Source organism: Chrysochloris asiatica, unplaced genomic scaffold, assembly GCF_000296735.1.
Source record: "Chrysochloris asiatica unplaced genomic scaffold, ChrAsi1.0 scaffold00322, whole genome shotgun sequence".
Taxonomy (NCBI): Eukaryota; Metazoa; Chordata; class Mammalia; order Afrosoricida; family Chrysochloridae; genus Chrysochloris; species Chrysochloris asiatica.
The window spans coordinates 1309391-1328291 of record NW_006408840.1 but is presented as its reverse complement, the minus strand read 5'-3'; the positions used below and the strand labels follow the sequence as shown (position 1 = coordinate 1328291).

Below are 18901 nucleotides of genomic sequence, written 5' to 3'. Positions count from 1 at the left end.
TCTCCCACAGAATGCTGGTAGTATCGAACTGCTGACCTTGAGACTAGAAGCCCGATTCGTAACCCCTATGCTACCAGAGCTCCTTACTTAAAGGTACAGAGCTCTATAAATCATCACAAATTTTAGTTAACACTGCAAAGAATGAGAATTCCAGAATGCTTAATTGAGCTCATGAAGAATCTGTACATTAGCCAAGATGCATTTTTCAAACAGAATAGAAAAAGGGGATAGTGTGTAAATTAAAATTAGGAAAGGTACGAGTTGAGGTTGTATCCTTTCACCATACTTATTCAATGTGCATGCTGAGCATATAATCCAAAATGCTAGACTATACGAAGAATTTAGCATCAGGATTAGATGAATACTCATGAACAATCTGCAGATACCACTAATTGATGATCAAAGACTTTGGCCTTCAGTATGGATTGCATTGCTACATAAAGGAAACTAAATTCCTCACAACTGTGCCAATAAGTAACATTAGGATAAATAGAGAAAAGATTGAAGTTGTAAAGCATTTAACCTTACTTGGATCTATAATCGATGCTTGAGGAAGTAGTATTTAAGAAGTCAAATTATATATTGCATTGGGAAAATCTGTGGCAAAAGATCTCCTAAAAGCATTAAAAAGCAAAGATGCCAGTTTGAGGACTAAGGTACACCAGATTAAAGCCACACTATTTTCAATGGCCTCTTTTGCATTAAAAAGTTCAACAATGCATAAGGAAAACCAAAGAAGAATTGATGCCTTTGAATTACAGTGAAGATAATTGTATATCTATATCCACTCCTCACTTATTGACATAATTAGCCTCTAAAGATCAGGTCATTTTGCGAAAATCAGTGTTGTGTGAAAATGGAGGATGACTACATCACTACATAATTGACATATCACATTTTTTCATACCTTCCAAACTACTGAGAAGCATGGCCCAGCCAAGTTGACAAACACCCTATCACATCAGTATAACTCTCACCTCACATCTCAATTTTCCATATTGCCAGATATGCATTGTTATATGCAAAATAGTTGGATTCTAGATTTTTTGCTATTATCATAACTGTGAAATGGTGGACAAGGTGAAAGTCTGTAAGTGAGGAGGATGTGTACCATAAACCAAGAGAAAAACAAACAAATCTGTCCTGGAAGAAGTACAGTCATTATTCTTCATAGATGGGAGGATGGTGAGACTTTGTTTTATATATTTAGGACATGTTATTATGAATGACCAGTCCCTGGAGAAAGACATCATTCTTGGTAAAGTAGAGGGTCAGCAAAAAAGAAGAAGATCCAAAATGAGATACATTGACACAGCAATTGCACCAATGATTCTATTATAGGAACCATTTTGAGGCTGGTGAAGGATCAGAAAGTGTTTCATTAAATAGTATATAGATTTACAATGAGTCAGAGCTCTGACTCAATGGCATCTAATAACAATAGCAACATTGATCTATCTATCTGTCTATGAGTATATATTTTATGTCCTTTGAAAAACAAAACAAAAGGACATATATTAAGTCATGCAAATATGTCTAAATACATAAGTGCTAAGTCAATACTGCATTGTGTTAGAAAGACATAGAATTACTAAAAAAGCAAGGGAACACAAAATAATTTTATTCTTTTTAAATAGAGTACATCATCCACAATTTTAATCTTTTTCTGTTTATTAAGAGTTCTTGAACAATTTTCACATTCACATTTTCCCTATAATTCCTCTCTTCTCCAAAGCCAACATTACTTTATCATGATATAAGGTGTATTTTGTTTTCTCTTTTTCTCCTTCAAGAAATTTTAAAGATTATTTCCTTTTCTTTCTCCGTATTACCAGGCACATATTAGGAGTATGAACTTCAAGCAATTCTAGAAACTTTTTTTTTTCCCTTTAAAGTTTCATTTGACTTATTATTACATTATATGCAAAAAGTATTATTTGAAATCATACAGCTTCTTGAAAAAGCAACATGCTAGACTCCATAATGATGTAAGCTTAGGAAAATGCCTAAAATAATGTATTTGTTGTTGTTGTTGTGAAGTGCCACCTAGTCGGTTCTGACCCATAGCGACCCTGTATAGGGTTTCTGAGGAGCAGCTGGTGAGCTTGAACTGCTGACTTTGCAGTTCAAATAGCTTTGCAGTCTGGCACATTAACCCACAGTGCCACATCAGGACTCTTAAATAACTTTCAACCATCCATAAATCAATCATTTAATCATTACTCTCAATAGGAAATCATTGTTTCCTTTTAAAGGCTAATCAGTGGGGTTAGCGAATCAATTTCAGATTGCAATTTTATGAATTTTTTTTTTTTTTTATCTTGAGCAAATAATTATTTTTTCTTTGGGTACTTTTTATACCTCATTTTAAATTTGGAAAATTCAATCATACATTGCTGTCACAAAAGCATAGTTACAACAATTAGAAAACGAAAGGACAACAATTGATGCCAATTGCAAATTTGAAACAATTTGCTTCAGAAAATAATCCTTACAGGATCCTGACACCAAAATTCAAATCTGCTCGGATAAATATAATATAAACCACACATGGTACAGAAGTCTTTCTTCAATTTAATGCTTTAAAGAATATTGCCATGACCACCCATTATCTTTAATATTGTTGTTGTTAAGTGTCATGGACTTAATTCTGAATCACAGTGACCCTGTATAGGGTTTCCAAGGAGGTTTACAGTTACTAGTGGGTTTGAACCAATAGCTCTGCAGCCTACTACTTACTTATCCTGGGATGTCACACCAGGACTCCTCTGTGATGTTGGTACTTGAAAAATATTCAGCAATTGTGGTGTTAAAAACCTAAGAGTTATTAACAGCTATTTAAACTTCTTGTTGTTAATAGCTGTCAAGTCTATTCCAATCCATAACAACCCTGTATAAGGTTTCTGAGGAGCAGCGGGTGATCTTGTTCAAACTGCCTTTGCAGTCCAGCATAATTAATGACAGCACTACACCAGGAGTTCTGGTAGAGAGATGGCTATGAGTCAGGCTGCCAACCACAAGATCAGTAGTTCAAAACTACCAGTCGTTCTGCAAGAGAAAGATGAAGCTCCCGTAAAGATTTCAAGCCTCAGATACTCTATACAGGGACATTATGAGTCTGAATGGACTCCATGGTATACAACCACCACCACTACTTAAAGTTCACAATTTTTGTAGAAATTGGTTAACATATTTGCAATGTAATATTCTGAGAAAAAAATCTCCTTCTTACCTTGATTTTTTTTAGTTAGTTTCCAAAGATATTCTAGTTTGCATGTCCTGAAAGCTTGGAAAAAATTTTTTAACCAGAAGTCACCAAAGCACCTTTCCTGAATACAAATATTTGATTTATTAAATAACTATGCCTTGATATGGTTGCTATTGTTAAGTACCATCCAGTCTGTTGCAACTCATAGTAACCCTGTATAGGATTTCTGAAAAGCAGCTAGTGAGTTTGAACCACTGACCATGTGATTCAAGTGACCTTGCTGTCCAGTGCTTTATCCCACAGCACCACACTAGGATGCCTGGATTAAATGGATGAAAATTAATATTTCTTTTCTATAGGTATTTGAGGTTCAAGAAGCATACTTTGGAGTTTGAACAGGTCAGAAAGCTAAAGAAAACTAAAGCAAATATTTACTGAGTAAACCATTAAAAGAAGTTCTGGTATGGCACTGTAGGATAAGCACTGGACTGCAGGATATGTTTGAACCAGAAGGTTGGTGGTTCATCTCCACCAGTCGCTCCTGAGAAAATATTCAGGGTCTCTATGAGTTAGAACTGACTCAATTACACTTAACAACCTTAACAAATAGGCATTTCCTTTATTTAGTTCATCTTAAAAATGTCTTTCAAAGAATTTAAGGTTATGAAAGTTATAGAGGTCCTCCTATAGGAATAGAATCTTAGTGCTTATTCAGCATGCTATTTGTTGTTGTTGTTAAGTGCCTAAGGTTCCTAAGGAATGAGTTTGAACTGCCCAGTGCATTATCCTGCAGTGCCACACCAGGACCAAGTAAAGCCAAATAATGGGTGGTGGGTAACAAATTTAGAATAACATATTTAAAGCTGGTAATTTTCTGACATGGGAAAGCAGGACACATCACTGAACAACTGTGAAGTCTGGACATGGTTGTAAAATCGAAATATATTGGTATTGCCTGGAGCAGGTCATGCTAGTGGAAAGGTTGATTTTTAAATAGAAATAATTCATTGAGAAAAGTGTTATATATTTACAGACGGTCTTCTCTCAGGGAGTACAAAGAAAATCTGGGGATAGTCTAAATAGATAAGAAATTCTAGAACATTCAGAATGATTCGTATTAAGTCAGTTATTCAAATTATAAAGGTCATTCTTTAAGTTTCCATCTAGCAATCAGAAAACCACCACCACATGCATTTTATTATTATCAAGAGGTAGACAAATAATTTACTGGACACATACAATAATTCAAATTAATTATTTTGGGTACTACTTGATATGAACAATATTCCTTTCTGAAGACAATCATTCCACAACCTCAAAACCCATACTAATATTATATGAAGTAACTCGTCCAGCTGATACAACTGTCCATTCTGGCCAGGGATATTATAGATGGTCTTGAATAGAATGGGAGAAAATTATGAAGAAAAGCTGTAACTCCTTTTTAAAAAATGCCAAATTAATGGAATAATAGAGACTACAGAAACCCCTGAGGTTGTCATCCTGAGATGCTCTTTAAACTTTGAATGAATCCAATCCTTTAGGTTCTCTTTCAATTTAGTAATAGGATCACTTATAAAATAAACATCATACATGCATATCAAACTGCTTTATGTGACAAAAAAAAAAAATGTATAGGATACCAACTTGGTGGTGTCTATGTGCCGTGGAGTCGGCTCTGACTCACAGTGACCCTGTAGAGGGTTTCTAAGGCTGTAAATCTTTACAGGAGCAGAAAGCCTCTTCTTTCTCCCATGGTACAGTTGGTAGTTTCGAACTGGTAACCATAAGGTTTGCAGGCCGATTCATAACCACTATGTTACCAGAGCTCCTTAGAATACCACTTGGTCAACAGAAAAGAAGAAAAGGTCAGGGGTAGGGGAAATTTAGGCAGATTAATGGAAACAGAACAAACAGAAGGAAAATATTGAGAATGTTGACATAATGCGAAAAAAAAACAACAACATTTCAATGCATAGTATGTATAGAAAAAATTAAGTAGAAACTTAATTTGCTGTTGTAATAGATTGCATTGTGTTCACAAAAAATATTTGTAAGCTTGGGTGGACTATGATTTTCAGTGTTTGACAGTTATGAAATTATCGCTCATGATCACCTGATATGATAAACCACTAAAAGGATCAATAGTGGTACACACCACCCTAACTCCTCCAGGACAGTGAATCATGAATTGGAGATTCCCAAGGGTGAGGCATGTCACACCTTTTATCTTACAAGAACTAAAAAGAGAAAGATGGGAGCAATGAAAGAGGGAACAAATGGAAAGTTTACAGGTAATTTTAAATTCAGACTTCTAGTCTACTAACTGTGTAAGTATAAATTTCTTGTTGTTAAAGACATCCACTTGTGTTATTTCTATTATAGCATTACAAAGACAGCTGTACACATTTTCACCAAAGGAAAAAATCAGTAATATAATATGTATAGATAGATAGATAGATAGATAGATAGATAGATAGATAGATAGATGATAGACAGATCGATACATACATACATACATACAAAATATATGTAAAGTTTTCTTAAGTGCCATCAATTCGGTTCCAACCCATAGTGACCCTGTATAGAGTTTCTGAGGAATAGCTGGTAAAGTTGAAACACCAACCTTGTGTTTCAAACCAACCTTGAAGTCCAGTGTATTTATCCACAGCGTCACACCAGGACCCACTGTCTCTTCCTATCTACATATATGTATATATATTGTTGTTGTTGTTATGTGCCTTGGAGTCGGTTCTGACTCATAGTGACCCTGTACAGGGTTTCCGAGGCTATAAATGTTTATGGGAGCAGAAAGCCTCATCTTTCTCCTGCAGAACAGCTGGTAGTTTTAAACCGCTGACCTTGTGGTTCTCAGCCCAATTCATAACCACTACGCTACCAGAACTCCATATATATGTGTGTGTATATATATATATATATATATTCCTGATATGGGGATGTAGGATCAGCAGTGGACTGCAAAGTACATGATCAGTAATTCAAACCAACCAGCTGTTCCTTTGAAACCCTGTGCAGGTCACTGTAAGTCAGAATTAATGTGATGGCATTTAGCAACAACAACAACAGGTATATACATAAACTGTAGGATAATACTGAACAGCAAGGTCATTTGAACTGCAAGGTTGGTGGTTCAAACTCATGAACTACTAGGAGAAAATCCTGTACAGGATCACTGTAAGTAAGAACCAACTGGACCGCACTGCACAACAACATATATACATATACACATTGATATAGATATACAATATACTATATAATTGTGTGTGTATATGTACAGTGCTGTAGAATCGATTCCAACCCATAGCGACCCAGTATAGGATTTCCAAGGAGAAGCTGGTGAGTTTGAACTGCTGACCTTGCAGTTCAAATATCTTTGCCGTCTGGCACATTAACCCATAGTGCCACACCAGGACACTCTCTCTCTCTCTCTCTCTCTCATTCTCTTTCTCTCTCTCTCTCTCTCTCTCTTTAGATATAGATATAGATTGTATATCTATATAAATGTGTATATAAAAATAGAGTCCTAGTGTGACACTGTGACATAAGCAATGGATCACAAGCTCATTTGAATCACAAGGTCAGCGGTTCAAACTCATCAGCTGCTACTCAAAAATCTTATACAGGTGAGCTGGTCAAAACTAACGATATTACTTTAATAAAAACATATAGAAATAACTCTAATTAGATTTAGTCAAATAGATCTTATTTCATTGTGAATACTGGTAACAAGGATTAATTCACTGACCAAAGTCAGACTTAGGTTGCAAATTTAGGTCTTTAGTTGGACACTTGCAATTTAGGAATATAGAAAAATAGCAGAGATTTTTATTTATTTATTTATTTGTACTTTTAATGTTTTTATCTTTAACCGTCCCTTATTAGATAGGGGAGAAGGGGAAAAAGTTTAAAAATTACTTACTGACTTAAATCATTAATTCCTAATATAGCCACACTCCTCTTTGCTTCATATTTTTACCAGAGAAGAAGCCTTTTATGTTGACACACACACACATACAAACACACACACACACACTGAATTTAATAGTGGAAAATATGAGGGGAATTCTAGCTTGACAGGATTTTATGTATCTCGTAGAAACACACAAAAACATTGCTATCAAGTCAATTTAATCTCACAGCCACCCCGTGTGTCACAAAGTAAAACTGTTACATATGGTTTTCTTGGTAGAAATATTTACAGAAGCAGGTGTTCCTTTCATTGTTCCCATGGGTGCATTAGAACAGTCATATTTTAAGATAGTAGTCTAATAAAAAAAATTGTAACACCCTGCATATATCAATCATTCCTTAATAATTATAAGATTTCCATATGGAATACAAATATGTTATCAAGTAATTGTTGTTGTTAGGTGCCATCGATTCAGTACCTACTCATAGCAGCCCCATGCATGACAGAATGAAATATTGTCCAGTCCTATGATAAATTTACAATAGTTGCCACGATTGAGCCCACTGATGCTGTCACTTTGCCAATACATCTGGCTTGAGTCTTACTCTTTTTCTCTGACCCTCCACCTTACCAAACATGATATCCTACTCCAGAGACTGGTCCCTCCTAACACTATGTCCGAAGTATGAGAGAAGAAATTTGCCATTCTGGCCTCTAGGAGCACTCTGGCTGCACTTCTTCCAACATGGATCTGTTTGTTCTTTCAGCAGCCCATGGTACTTTCAATATTCTCCTACAGCACCATAATTCAAAAGTATCAATTCTTCTATGGTCTCCTTATTCACTGTCCAGATTTCGCATGTATATGAGGTTACTGAAAATACTATGGCTTGGGTCAGGCACACCTTAGTCTTCAAGCTGATATCTTTGCTCTTCAACACTTTAAAAAGTTCTTGTGCAGCAGATTTGCCTAATTCAACACGTCTTTTGACTTCTTGGCTTCCTTGAGTGTTGATGGTTGATTCAAGAACGCTAATGGTTGATCCAATGATGATGATACAATGATCCTGAAGGAAAAAGTCCAAGGTACATTGAAGGAATTGGCAAAGAATGTTGTTGTTGTTGTTATTAAGCATGGTGGAGTTGGTTCTGACTCACAGTGACACTGTGCAGGTTTTTGGATGCTATAAATCTTTATAGGAGTAGAATGCCTCATGTTCCTTCTGTAGAACTGCTGGTAGTTTTGAACTGCCAACCTTGAGATTAGCAGCCCGATTCATAACCACTATGCAAAGGCACCATTAATTGATGGAATAAAAACTGAAAACTTCTAAGAAAGTGAGGCTGCACAGGAAGCACTTACTCATCTATGCCAAAAATTTTGGAAGACAACTATCTGGCTGACTGATTGGAAGAGCTCCATTTGTACGCATTCCAAAGAGAGGTGAGCCAATGGAATGGATATATCACCGGACAATATCTTTGATATCCCATGCAAGTAAAGTTTTACTAAAGGTAATACAGAAACAGCTGCAAGCATACATTTACAGAGAACTTCCGGAGATTCAAGCTGGATTCAGAAGAGGGCGAGGAATGAGGTATATCATTGTTGGTGTCTGATGGATCTTGGCTGAAAGAAGAGAATATCAGACAGATGTTTACCTGTGCTTTACTGACTATGAAAAGGCTTTCAATTGCAAGGATCATGATAAGCTATGGACAACATTGCAAAGTATGAGTTTTCCAGAACACATAATTGTGCTCATGAGGAATCTGTACATGGACCAAGAGGCAGTTATTTGAACAGAACATGGGAAACACTGTGTGGTTTAAAATTAAGAAAGGTGTGTGACAGGGTTGTATTCTTTCACCATACTTATTCAACCTGTATGCCAAGCAAATAATTTGTGAAGCTGGCTTATATGAAGAAAAATGTGACATCAGGATTGAAGGAAAGTTCATTAACAATCTGCGATATACAGATGATACAACATTACTTGCTGAAAATGAAGAGGACTTAAAATACTTACTGATGAAGATCAAAGACCACAGCCTTCAATATGGATTGCATCTCAATGTAAAGAAAATAAAAATCCTCACCTCTGGACCAATCAACTACATTCTTATCAACAGAGAAAGATTGAAGTTGTTAAGGACTTCATTCTTCTTGGATCAACAAATGATTAAGAAATGTACTTACCAAAGAAAAATTGTTTGTGTTTTTGGAACAATAGAAATAATAAGCAAATAATGTTTTAGCCTGCAAACCAAGCAAATAAAACCTGTCTGATTACATGCTAAATTAATAACATTCCAAAGAAGAGAAACTTGAATTAAAACAAAGTAAAGTAAATTTGAGCTAAAATATTCATATTTTGGGAAAATATATGAGATGACAAATATGGCTATAAATGAGTTTGAGATAGAAATATATTTTTAATGAAAATGTTCAATTAAAGCATATTGTTTTTCTCTATAACTACATTTGCAGAAAGACTGTGCTTTTAATTATTCAACACTTAAAAGAATAGTGTAATGTGTTGTAGTTTTAAGTTCTAACACTGAAGTTTATGGGAAGTCTCTAACAGAATTCACTCAGTTTAGCCCTTAGGTGTGGAAAGAGTTGACAGAACCAGCCCTGAGGTATCTAATTGGGTTGGACATGGCACTTACCTGCTTGATTTGTGGTTACATTTACAGACACATACTGCCGAAATCCTGGGCTCAAGTCGGACACTCCATTCACTGCCTCAATCTCAAATGTATAGTTTGTATGAGCGAGCAGATCCACCATCATGACAGAGGTGTTTTTCAGGCCGATTTGCCGGGGAAGGTACCTGACATGACCGCCACACTCCTCACACACACCTGCATGGGAGTTGCACTTCTTGCATGCAATATAATATGACACATCTTTCCTTCCACCAGTGTCAGCAGGAGGAATCCATTCCAGAAACACACTAGTTTCATTAACATTTGAGATGGCATTCCGCGGAGCTGAGGGGGGTCCTGGTTTGCAAAGTAAAGTGAAAAAAACATATTTTAAATAGATATAACTATTATACCCCACCAGTCCCTGTTCTGAAGGGGAAAAAAAATACAATCAATATTTTAAATAGAGAGGATGTATAAGCTATTAATCTGTAATAAACTTTGAGAAAAGTTGTTAGTTTTCTAGTGACAGTAGTGAGATTTTATGACCTATAGAAATAGCTGATCATTTCTACACTGATATTAGTAATTAGGACATAAATGAAAAGGGTCTATTAAGCACAGGTAAAAATGATTTTTTTTTCATTTGTGGTTCTTTATTACAAACTCTGAAGCTAGTAAAAATGCCTTCAGATTACTTCCCAAGTAGATTGCATATTTACTTAATAAATCTACAATCAAATTTGAAGTACTCCCTGATCTGTCAAGAAAGCACTACCACTTAAACGATGGCCAACACAGCAAACTGTAATTACATTTTTTTTATTTAATATTGCTTTAATAAATGCTCCTGTGAGCTGTGAATTTTATTTAACTGAACATACAATATTTATTTTAAAAATAAATAACAAATCACTACACTAGATAGAATAAAAGCAATCAGTTCTTTGAAGATTCGCAGAATTAATTTCAGATAAATAATCAATTTATCACAATATGGAAGTGAAATGCATTCATCCCAAACATTTCAGAAGATCAATGCATTTTAAAGTATTAACTAGTGTAAATTTCCTAACTTCATAAAGAATTTCATAAGTAGTTTATTTTTTAATCGGCATGTTAATCGATGTTGAGGTCATAAAATAAAGAAAATACATCCTGTATCCATTTTATCTTGAATACAGTAGAATATTCCACTAACAATTTAGGAAATCTACACTTAGAATTGCTTACATGTTTTGCAGGGAAAGAGCAATAATAATCTATGTTGTATGCTATTGCACCTATTTCTTAAGCTACTAATTAAAATTATAATAATAACTAAAATTGACTGCATATTTAACTCTATAGAGATTTTCAGATATTTATAATTAAACTTCAGTAATTTGTTAGTGTTCTATGATCAATATTCTCAGAGAAAATGTACATTTATATTTTCTCATTGAGTTAATTAGTAAATCTTTCTCAAAAGGGAATAAAATGGAGTATGGTGGTAACTGAATGATTCATAAGCATCAATTAATCATATTATTTTGTGATATATATATACACATACATTGTATAACATGTATATGTTAACATAATCACCACTTATAATTTATCAAGTCAGGGTTATAGAGGAATAAAATCTAAAAATTTTAAGAATGTTATCTATTATTTGATAATTTAGCTGAAAAATAAATAAACTGAGGAACTAAAAAACTGGCCTTTTTGAGAAAACAAACTCTCCTTCACTATATTTATGATTAAACCTAACTGCAAATATTTCAGTACAAAAGAGTCATTTTTAAGTAGAAACTATTACTTAAGAAGGTAATATAACTATTTATTAAAATCTTTATATTATTTAATAATGGAAATGATCCATAAAATGTAAAATGAGATAAAATTTATAATTAAAATATACAAAATTAGAATGTATAGCAAATATGTCCAATTTAGAAAGATGTCACACTTCTGTGTTATTTCGTTTTCCAAATAATATAAATTTGTATTAAACACTTTGTCTCTAAATCTGTAAAAAGGTATCAATATTCTTATCTGTTTTATACACACAATTTGAGTAGGGGTACATATGCCTCTTAAGTCAAGATGAAATTCATGAAGGAGATCTAAAAATTGAGACAAAATGAACATGTGCCTAAAAATATAATGTAGTGAAATGTGAGTGCTTCACTGATAGCTATGCTGTTTTTGTTAAGTGCTGTCAAGTCATAGTGACCCCATATAGGGTTTCAGAAGAGGAGGTGGAGGGTTTCAGCTGCCAGCCTTGTGGTTAACAGTTCAGTACCTATCATACAGCACCACACCAGGATTGAAATCTGTACTATATGATATACAGACAATAGACATTTAATGGATTTAGGCATGATCATCAAAACTTTGGCTTCTTATGTTCTATTTTTTACTTTGGTTTATAAAATTTAATTTTGCATATTAAAATGTATTATAAACATTTGACTTTGAACAATAAAAGCAAATCCAAAGATCCAAAGAAATAAAACTCATCATTTTCACAAGAACTTTAATCAAGCCCTCTGATTAAGGGGATCAAATAAAGCAGTTCTGATACTATCAATACAACTAAAAACAGACAGACACACAGAGTATATATTAAAAATATCTTATACATGCGTTCTAGTATTCTATTTGAAAAATGCTCACAAGTCAGTGTTTTTTTGAGACACACTATTAGAAATGTGCACATTGAAAGACAGAGCAAATGTGAATACTGATTGTGGACTCAGGTCCTAAAAACGACTGATGTAGACCTTGGCATCAAAGTATAGCCTTTAACCGATTCCAAACCTAGCATGTTTACAGAAAGGGGACACGCAATTATGCTGATAAAGATCATGCCTGGACCACATAATAAATAATATATTGAAAATTAATGATATCTAAAACGTAATGCGATACATTTTCATTGTTCTTAATTTACCACTATATTGCCTAGCTAACTCCCACTTCTACTCCTCAGTTTATTTGGGCTTTCTTTTACAAAATAATCCTTTAAAAAATCTGTACTGCAATTTAAATACTTCACAATAAATCATAGTTTCTGTCTCCTTCATTCAAATTTACATTTCCTGACAAACATTTAATAATGTCATTCACTAACTTGAAGACAAATCAGCCTTAATATAAAAGAATATTTTATAATATTCAGATAATATCAATAATTTGAGTTAAGAAATATGTTCTACTGACACAAAAACTGAATTTTAGATATATTTAAATTTACATCTATATCAATTATATGTAAGTATGTATCAGTGTATGTTTGTACGCTTTTTACTTTACTTAAATATGACTACTAAAATTTCAAAAATCTTAACTTGATGCTCTTGTGTACCATGAAGTCACTTTTGATTCATAGCAACACTAGAGGACAGAGTATAACTACTCCATAGGACTTTCTAGACTGTGATCTTTACAGAAACAGATCACCAGGTTTTTCCTCTGCAGCCTCTGGATGGAGTCAAACCACTGATCTTTCTGTTAGCAGTAGAACTCGAAACTATTGTGCCACCCATACTTCTTGGACTATGACTTAATTAGCTGTAAAACAGTAAAACAAGGCAGATGCTAGAAATTCAAAAAATAATCTCTTTTATGTTTGATTTTATTTGATTTGCTATAGACTGTGGAAAATGTTAAAAGTAGTATCACACAGTAAGCAAATGCATAAATGTGCTTCCTCAGAAATATGCACTGAACTGCTAACAGCAGGGTCAGCTGTTCAAACCCACCAGCTACTCCTCAGAAACCCTATACAAGGATGCTATGAGTCATAATCGACTTGATGGCATTTAACAACAACAACTAGAAAAATATAAAGCACAAGTATTGATAAATGTAGATTCATCTACTACAAATGTTGGATTTCAACAAAAAAATTTTAGTATCAGCAAATCTTTGCTAACATTAGACCAGAATATTTACTAACAGGAAACATAACAGCTGCTTTAAAAACTTAACTAAAAATAAAATTTGCTTCATGTCTGACTCAGTTACAATTGGCCAACCAGAAATTCTCAATATTCTTGAAGTGTTTTCTGTGTTCTTTTGTAAATGAACATTTTTGTTAAGTGGGGCTATTTAGAAAGAGAAGGTAGAGGTGCCATTACTGCATGTCTATAGGATTAGAAAATTGGTTTAGGAAGAAATGATATTTGTACATCTTATCCTTCCTATTTTCCCTATCATGGGGAAATTCAAATTTATGTAGAAGGAGCTCTGGCAGCGTAGTGGTTACAAGTCAGGTTGCTAATCTCACAGTGATCAGTTAAAACTACCAGCAGTTCCACGGGACTAAGAGGAGGCTTTCTAATCCCATAAAGATTTACATCCTAGGAAACCCTATACAGGGTTGCTATGAGTTGGAACTGTCTCCACGGCACATAACCACCTTCATATATATCAAATAAAGCAGTACACACACACACACACACACACACACACACACACACATATCTCACAGAAGCAGATTTAACTAAAGTCATATTTTGCCTATTATAACAAATAAATTGTATCATATAAGGAAATATCTACATTTTAGACTCATGTGTTGACTTTGAAATTCAAACCGTGACTGAAAAAGATTAACTTATCAATGCTTATTCAAGGAGATTGTAATTTGGTGAAAACTCTATTGGGAGAATTAAGCAATATGCCTGTTTTAGAGAAACATGGCAACAGAATTGAACAGGCTCCATTGTGCTATTCCTTCAAATTGGTGAAAATTAGCATCACCACGTATTCATGGGGTTTCCTTACTTGTGCATGCCATTGTGGGTGGATCAGACTCTCTCCTGAAATAATCCTTTTCACAGACACAAGAGGTTGAAGCTTCCTCATGGGTATAACTGTGAGGTGGACATTTGCTGCAGCTCTGGCTGTGAGGTGAGGCTTTGAAGAACCCAGGTCTGCACACTGTCAAGAGAAATAAGAGACTAAGCTTTTCCTGGAAGAGATGCTGTGTTGGTTTTGTGAATAAAACTATTTTGACTAGTATACACAGATTACATATAACATACATCCTTACATTAATTTCAAAATGTTTTCTTAAGTTGTTGGCTCATAGGCTGTATTCAAACACTCAAATGTTTATTTTAAGATTTTTGAATTAAACATGTACGGAATGTATGTATTTTAAGTATAAGGATTTATAAAAATCATACTATATACTAAAAATACCTATATGTATTCCATCTGAACCAGCACTTATAGTACAACTTTAATTTACTATCGTATTATTTAATTAAGGAACTCTGGTAGCATAGTGGTTACAAATCAGGCTGTGAACCGCAAGGTCAGCAGTTCGAAACTACCAGCTTTTCTGTGGGAGAAAGATGTGACGGTCTGCTCCCGTAAGATTAACAGCCTCGGAAACCCTGTGCAGGGTCACCATGAGTCGGAACCGACTCCACAGCACATAACAACAACAACAACAAATTATTTAACTATCATGATATTGAAGAAATGCAAATCTCCCTATATATTCCTAAAATGGTATGGCATACAATAGATGCTCTATAATTTGTTATTGGATTTTAAAATTCATTAGCATGTGCTGAAAGCATCATAGGGTCTGTTATACTATGGAGCACATATAAATAAGTTGGTGTGTTATTCACATTATGTTGATTTCCAGAAAAAGATTTTTACATTTTACATTTTACTCCATTTTAGAACAATTTTGAGATTACTAAATCAACAATTTGTTGTTGGTGGCGTTAAGTGTGTTGAGTTGGTTCCAATTCATAAAGACCCTGTGTAGGGTTTCCAAGGAGCAGCCTGGTGGGTTTAAACAGTCAATCTTATGGTCAGCCCTTCAGTGCTTATCCTACAGCACCACACCAGGACTCCAAATCAACAATGTCATAGAGTCAATTTCAACTCACAGCAACCCTATACAGGATTTCCAAAGAGCAGTTGGCAGGTTTGAAAACCTGGTAGGTTTTCATTCCAGTTGTCTGTACTAATGCTAGTAATACTTATATTATGCAAATTATGTCTTCCTATAAAAAGTAGAAATTATATCTTTTTAAATTTTACTTTCACAATTCCTTTACAGATTCTGAAAACAGTAGATGTTTAAAATTTTTATGCAATGTATGAATGTGTATAATTGAACTATTGAAAATCACACAAAGGAAAAGTGCCTTGATATTTTTGTGACTATTTATAAGTTGGTAAAGGGAGTGCAGTGGCTCTGCATGATAAACACTCAAATGTGAACTATAAGGTGGGTGGTTTGAGCTTACCAGTCGCTTCACAGGAGAAAGATGAGGTCTCATAAACCTATGCAACAACTCTGTGAGTAAGAACCAACTTGAAGGCACTTAACATCAACTATTAGATAAAGAAATGCTTATGAAGTAATTTGTTTCAGTCCATGGATTCATACTTTTTTTTTTTTTTAACAGTCAAGGGAATTACAATGTTGATTACATTACAGACATACACGTACGTTACACGTATGTACTCAAAGTGTCGTGCAATAGAACACTCAGTGATTTCAGGCGTGTCTTAAACCTTTAGACATCTTCTCAAATACATGGCACAACGATAAATTCGGAGACCTAATGGGTAAGATGCAGTCCTGGTGTGGTGCCTAGGGCCAATGCACTGGACTGCAATGTCGGTTCAAACTGCAAATTCAGCGGTTCAAGCCCACCATCCGCTCCCCGGAAACCCACACAGTGTCACCATGAGTCGGAACAGACTTGACAGCACCCAACAACAACAAATGGGTCAGCTAAGGGAAAGATGAGGCTTTCTGCTCTTATAAAGATTAACAGCCTCAGAAATTCTATGTGGGGCTCATCATGAATTGGAACAGATCCGAAGGCTCTTAACAATGGGTAAGAGCATAGCTTCTAGAATCAAGCTGTTTTCATTGAAATTCAGGTACAATCAGCTATTAGATATGTAACTTTAGACAATTTACTAATCTCTTTGGGACTTATATTCTAAATCATTGAAATGGAATAATCATAATACCTTTAGATTAAATGAAATCACAACATGATAACCAGTTTTGTTGTTGTTAAGCACCGTCAAGTCAGCTACTACACACAGCAACCGTGCACAGAGTCTCCGAAGAGCTACAGGTGAGCCTAAACCGCCGACCCTGCACTCTAGACCGATCCTGCAGTCCAGCGCATCAACTCAGAGCGCCACACCAGGAGCCCGTGGTAACCATTTTAGAACAGAGAAAAGCAAATAAAAAACCAATTATTCAAAATTATAATAATAGGTATCCATACCTTTAAAAAAAAATGACATATATTTAATTATATTCTGCCTTCTTCTTAATGAATAATTAAGCCAAGCGTCAATATTACAATTGTCCAGAATTGGCACACTAAGGTCACAAAATTACTTTTTAGAGATTAAGTTATATAAAGTTACTCAAGTCTCTATTTTTTTTTTTATGTTCAGAACTCACTACATGCACTTAAGAATGTTTATTCAAGCAGCAATGCACATTTGCTAAAGCTCAACTGTGATCTTCTATTGTAAAAGAGATTTTTGAAAAACACTATGAATTGAGGTTAATTTCATGTACTTTACAAAATCTTGGGTTTTTAGTAATCCATGCTTAAGCTTTCTAATAGCACCATGAATAATCAGGAATTGACAAAAATTGAGAAGTCACTTTTTCAATGACCTAATTAGAGTAATAGTAAGCCATATTGCTTTTATAAATTCAAAGACAATGTAAAGGTATTCAGAAGATTTTTAAAAATAGCCTTTCTGATAACTTTAGGGACATTCTTGCAGTTAAGTGATTAGGAAAATATTGAAATTATTTTTCATATGATAGGAATGCTGTAGCAGCCAACATCACCTAGCTTTCTGTTTTGTTTTGTCTTTTTAGAAAAAGCCAATTACACTTCACACACTACTAGCCTTCAAAGTCATGGAAAGTTTAAATCCATGCATTCTGTTTGGAATTCTCATTCATGAAACCAAAATGAGTTTTTAAATGAGTGCTTTTTAATTTAAAATCTTTATAAAACACTGCTACATAATTCCTATGGGAATTTTTTAAATAATACAAAAAAAAAAGTAAAATGTATGTTAAAAAAATGATCTCTCAGCTCATTCATTCAATACAATCTTTTAAACAACAGGAAGATCAGAACCTTGGTTTTAGAACTCAAAACACAGGGAGATAAATAAGACAGACACAACTTTGGTTTTAAGAATGTTAAAGCTACTGCATGAATAATCATAACTATTATACAAGGAAAGAGAATGAGCAGAGTGGCATGGAAGTAAACATAGACTTCTATAATAGATGGGAACCTCAAGGACATTCTTTAGGAAGCTGTCTCTGCTAAGATTTCAAAGATAAAGAAAATAATCACATTTGATTGATGGTTGTTGTTGTTGTTGTTAGGTGCCATCGAGTTGGCACTGACTCATAGTGACTTTATGCACAGCAGAATGAAATGCTGCCTGATTCTGGACCAGCCTCACTACTGTTACCACGCTTGAGTACATTGATGCTGCCACTTGGCTAATCCATCTCGTTGGGGGTCTTCCTCTTTTACTCTAACTCTCCAACTTACCAAACACAATATCTTTCTCCAGCAACTGGTCCCTCCTGACAATATGTCCAAAGTATGAGAGACAAAGTTTGGCCATCTTGTCCTCCAAGGAGCACTCTGGCTGCACTTCTTCCCAATTGGATCTTTCAGTATTCTCCTACAAAACCATAACCTAAAAGCATCAATTATTCTACAATCTTCCTTCTTCACTGTCCAGCTTTCGCATGCATATAAGGTTATTGAAAATAACCTTATATTTTCAATGGATTGTGTTAGGCTCACCTTAGTCCTCAAGCTGACATCTTTGGTCTTCAACACTTTTAAAGGTCTTGTGCAGCAGATTTGCCTAATGCAATACGTCCTTTGATTTCTTGACTGCTGCTTCCTTGAGTAAAGAATGAAGTCCTTGACAACTTCAATCTTTTCTCCCTTGATAAGAATGTTATTTATTGGTCCAGTGTGGGGATTTCTGTTTTCTTTATATTGAGACGTAATCCATACCAAAGACTGTGCTCTTGATCTTCATCAGTAAATATTTTAAGTCCT

The 18901-nt window shown here is 34.6% G+C and overlaps 1 protein-coding gene across 4 annotated transcripts in view; it reads right to left on the bottom strand.

Annotated features, from left to right (window-relative positions):
• The window catches only part of EPHA5 (EPH receptor A5), a 688281-nt gene that overhangs the window by 329098 nt on the left and 340282 nt on the right, over positions 1–18901 (bottom strand). For all 4 annotated transcript variants that reach the window (XM_006875349.1, XM_006875351.1, XM_006875350.1 and 1 more), the window contains exons 5-6: positions 14571–14726; positions 9813–10148 (exon numbers count right to left, since the gene is read on the bottom strand). In XM_006875349.1, the coding sequence (XP_006875411.1) occupies positions 9813–10148; positions 14571–14726 (492 nt within the window). The remainder of the gene's footprint in view (positions 1–9812; positions 10149–14570; positions 14727–18901) is intronic.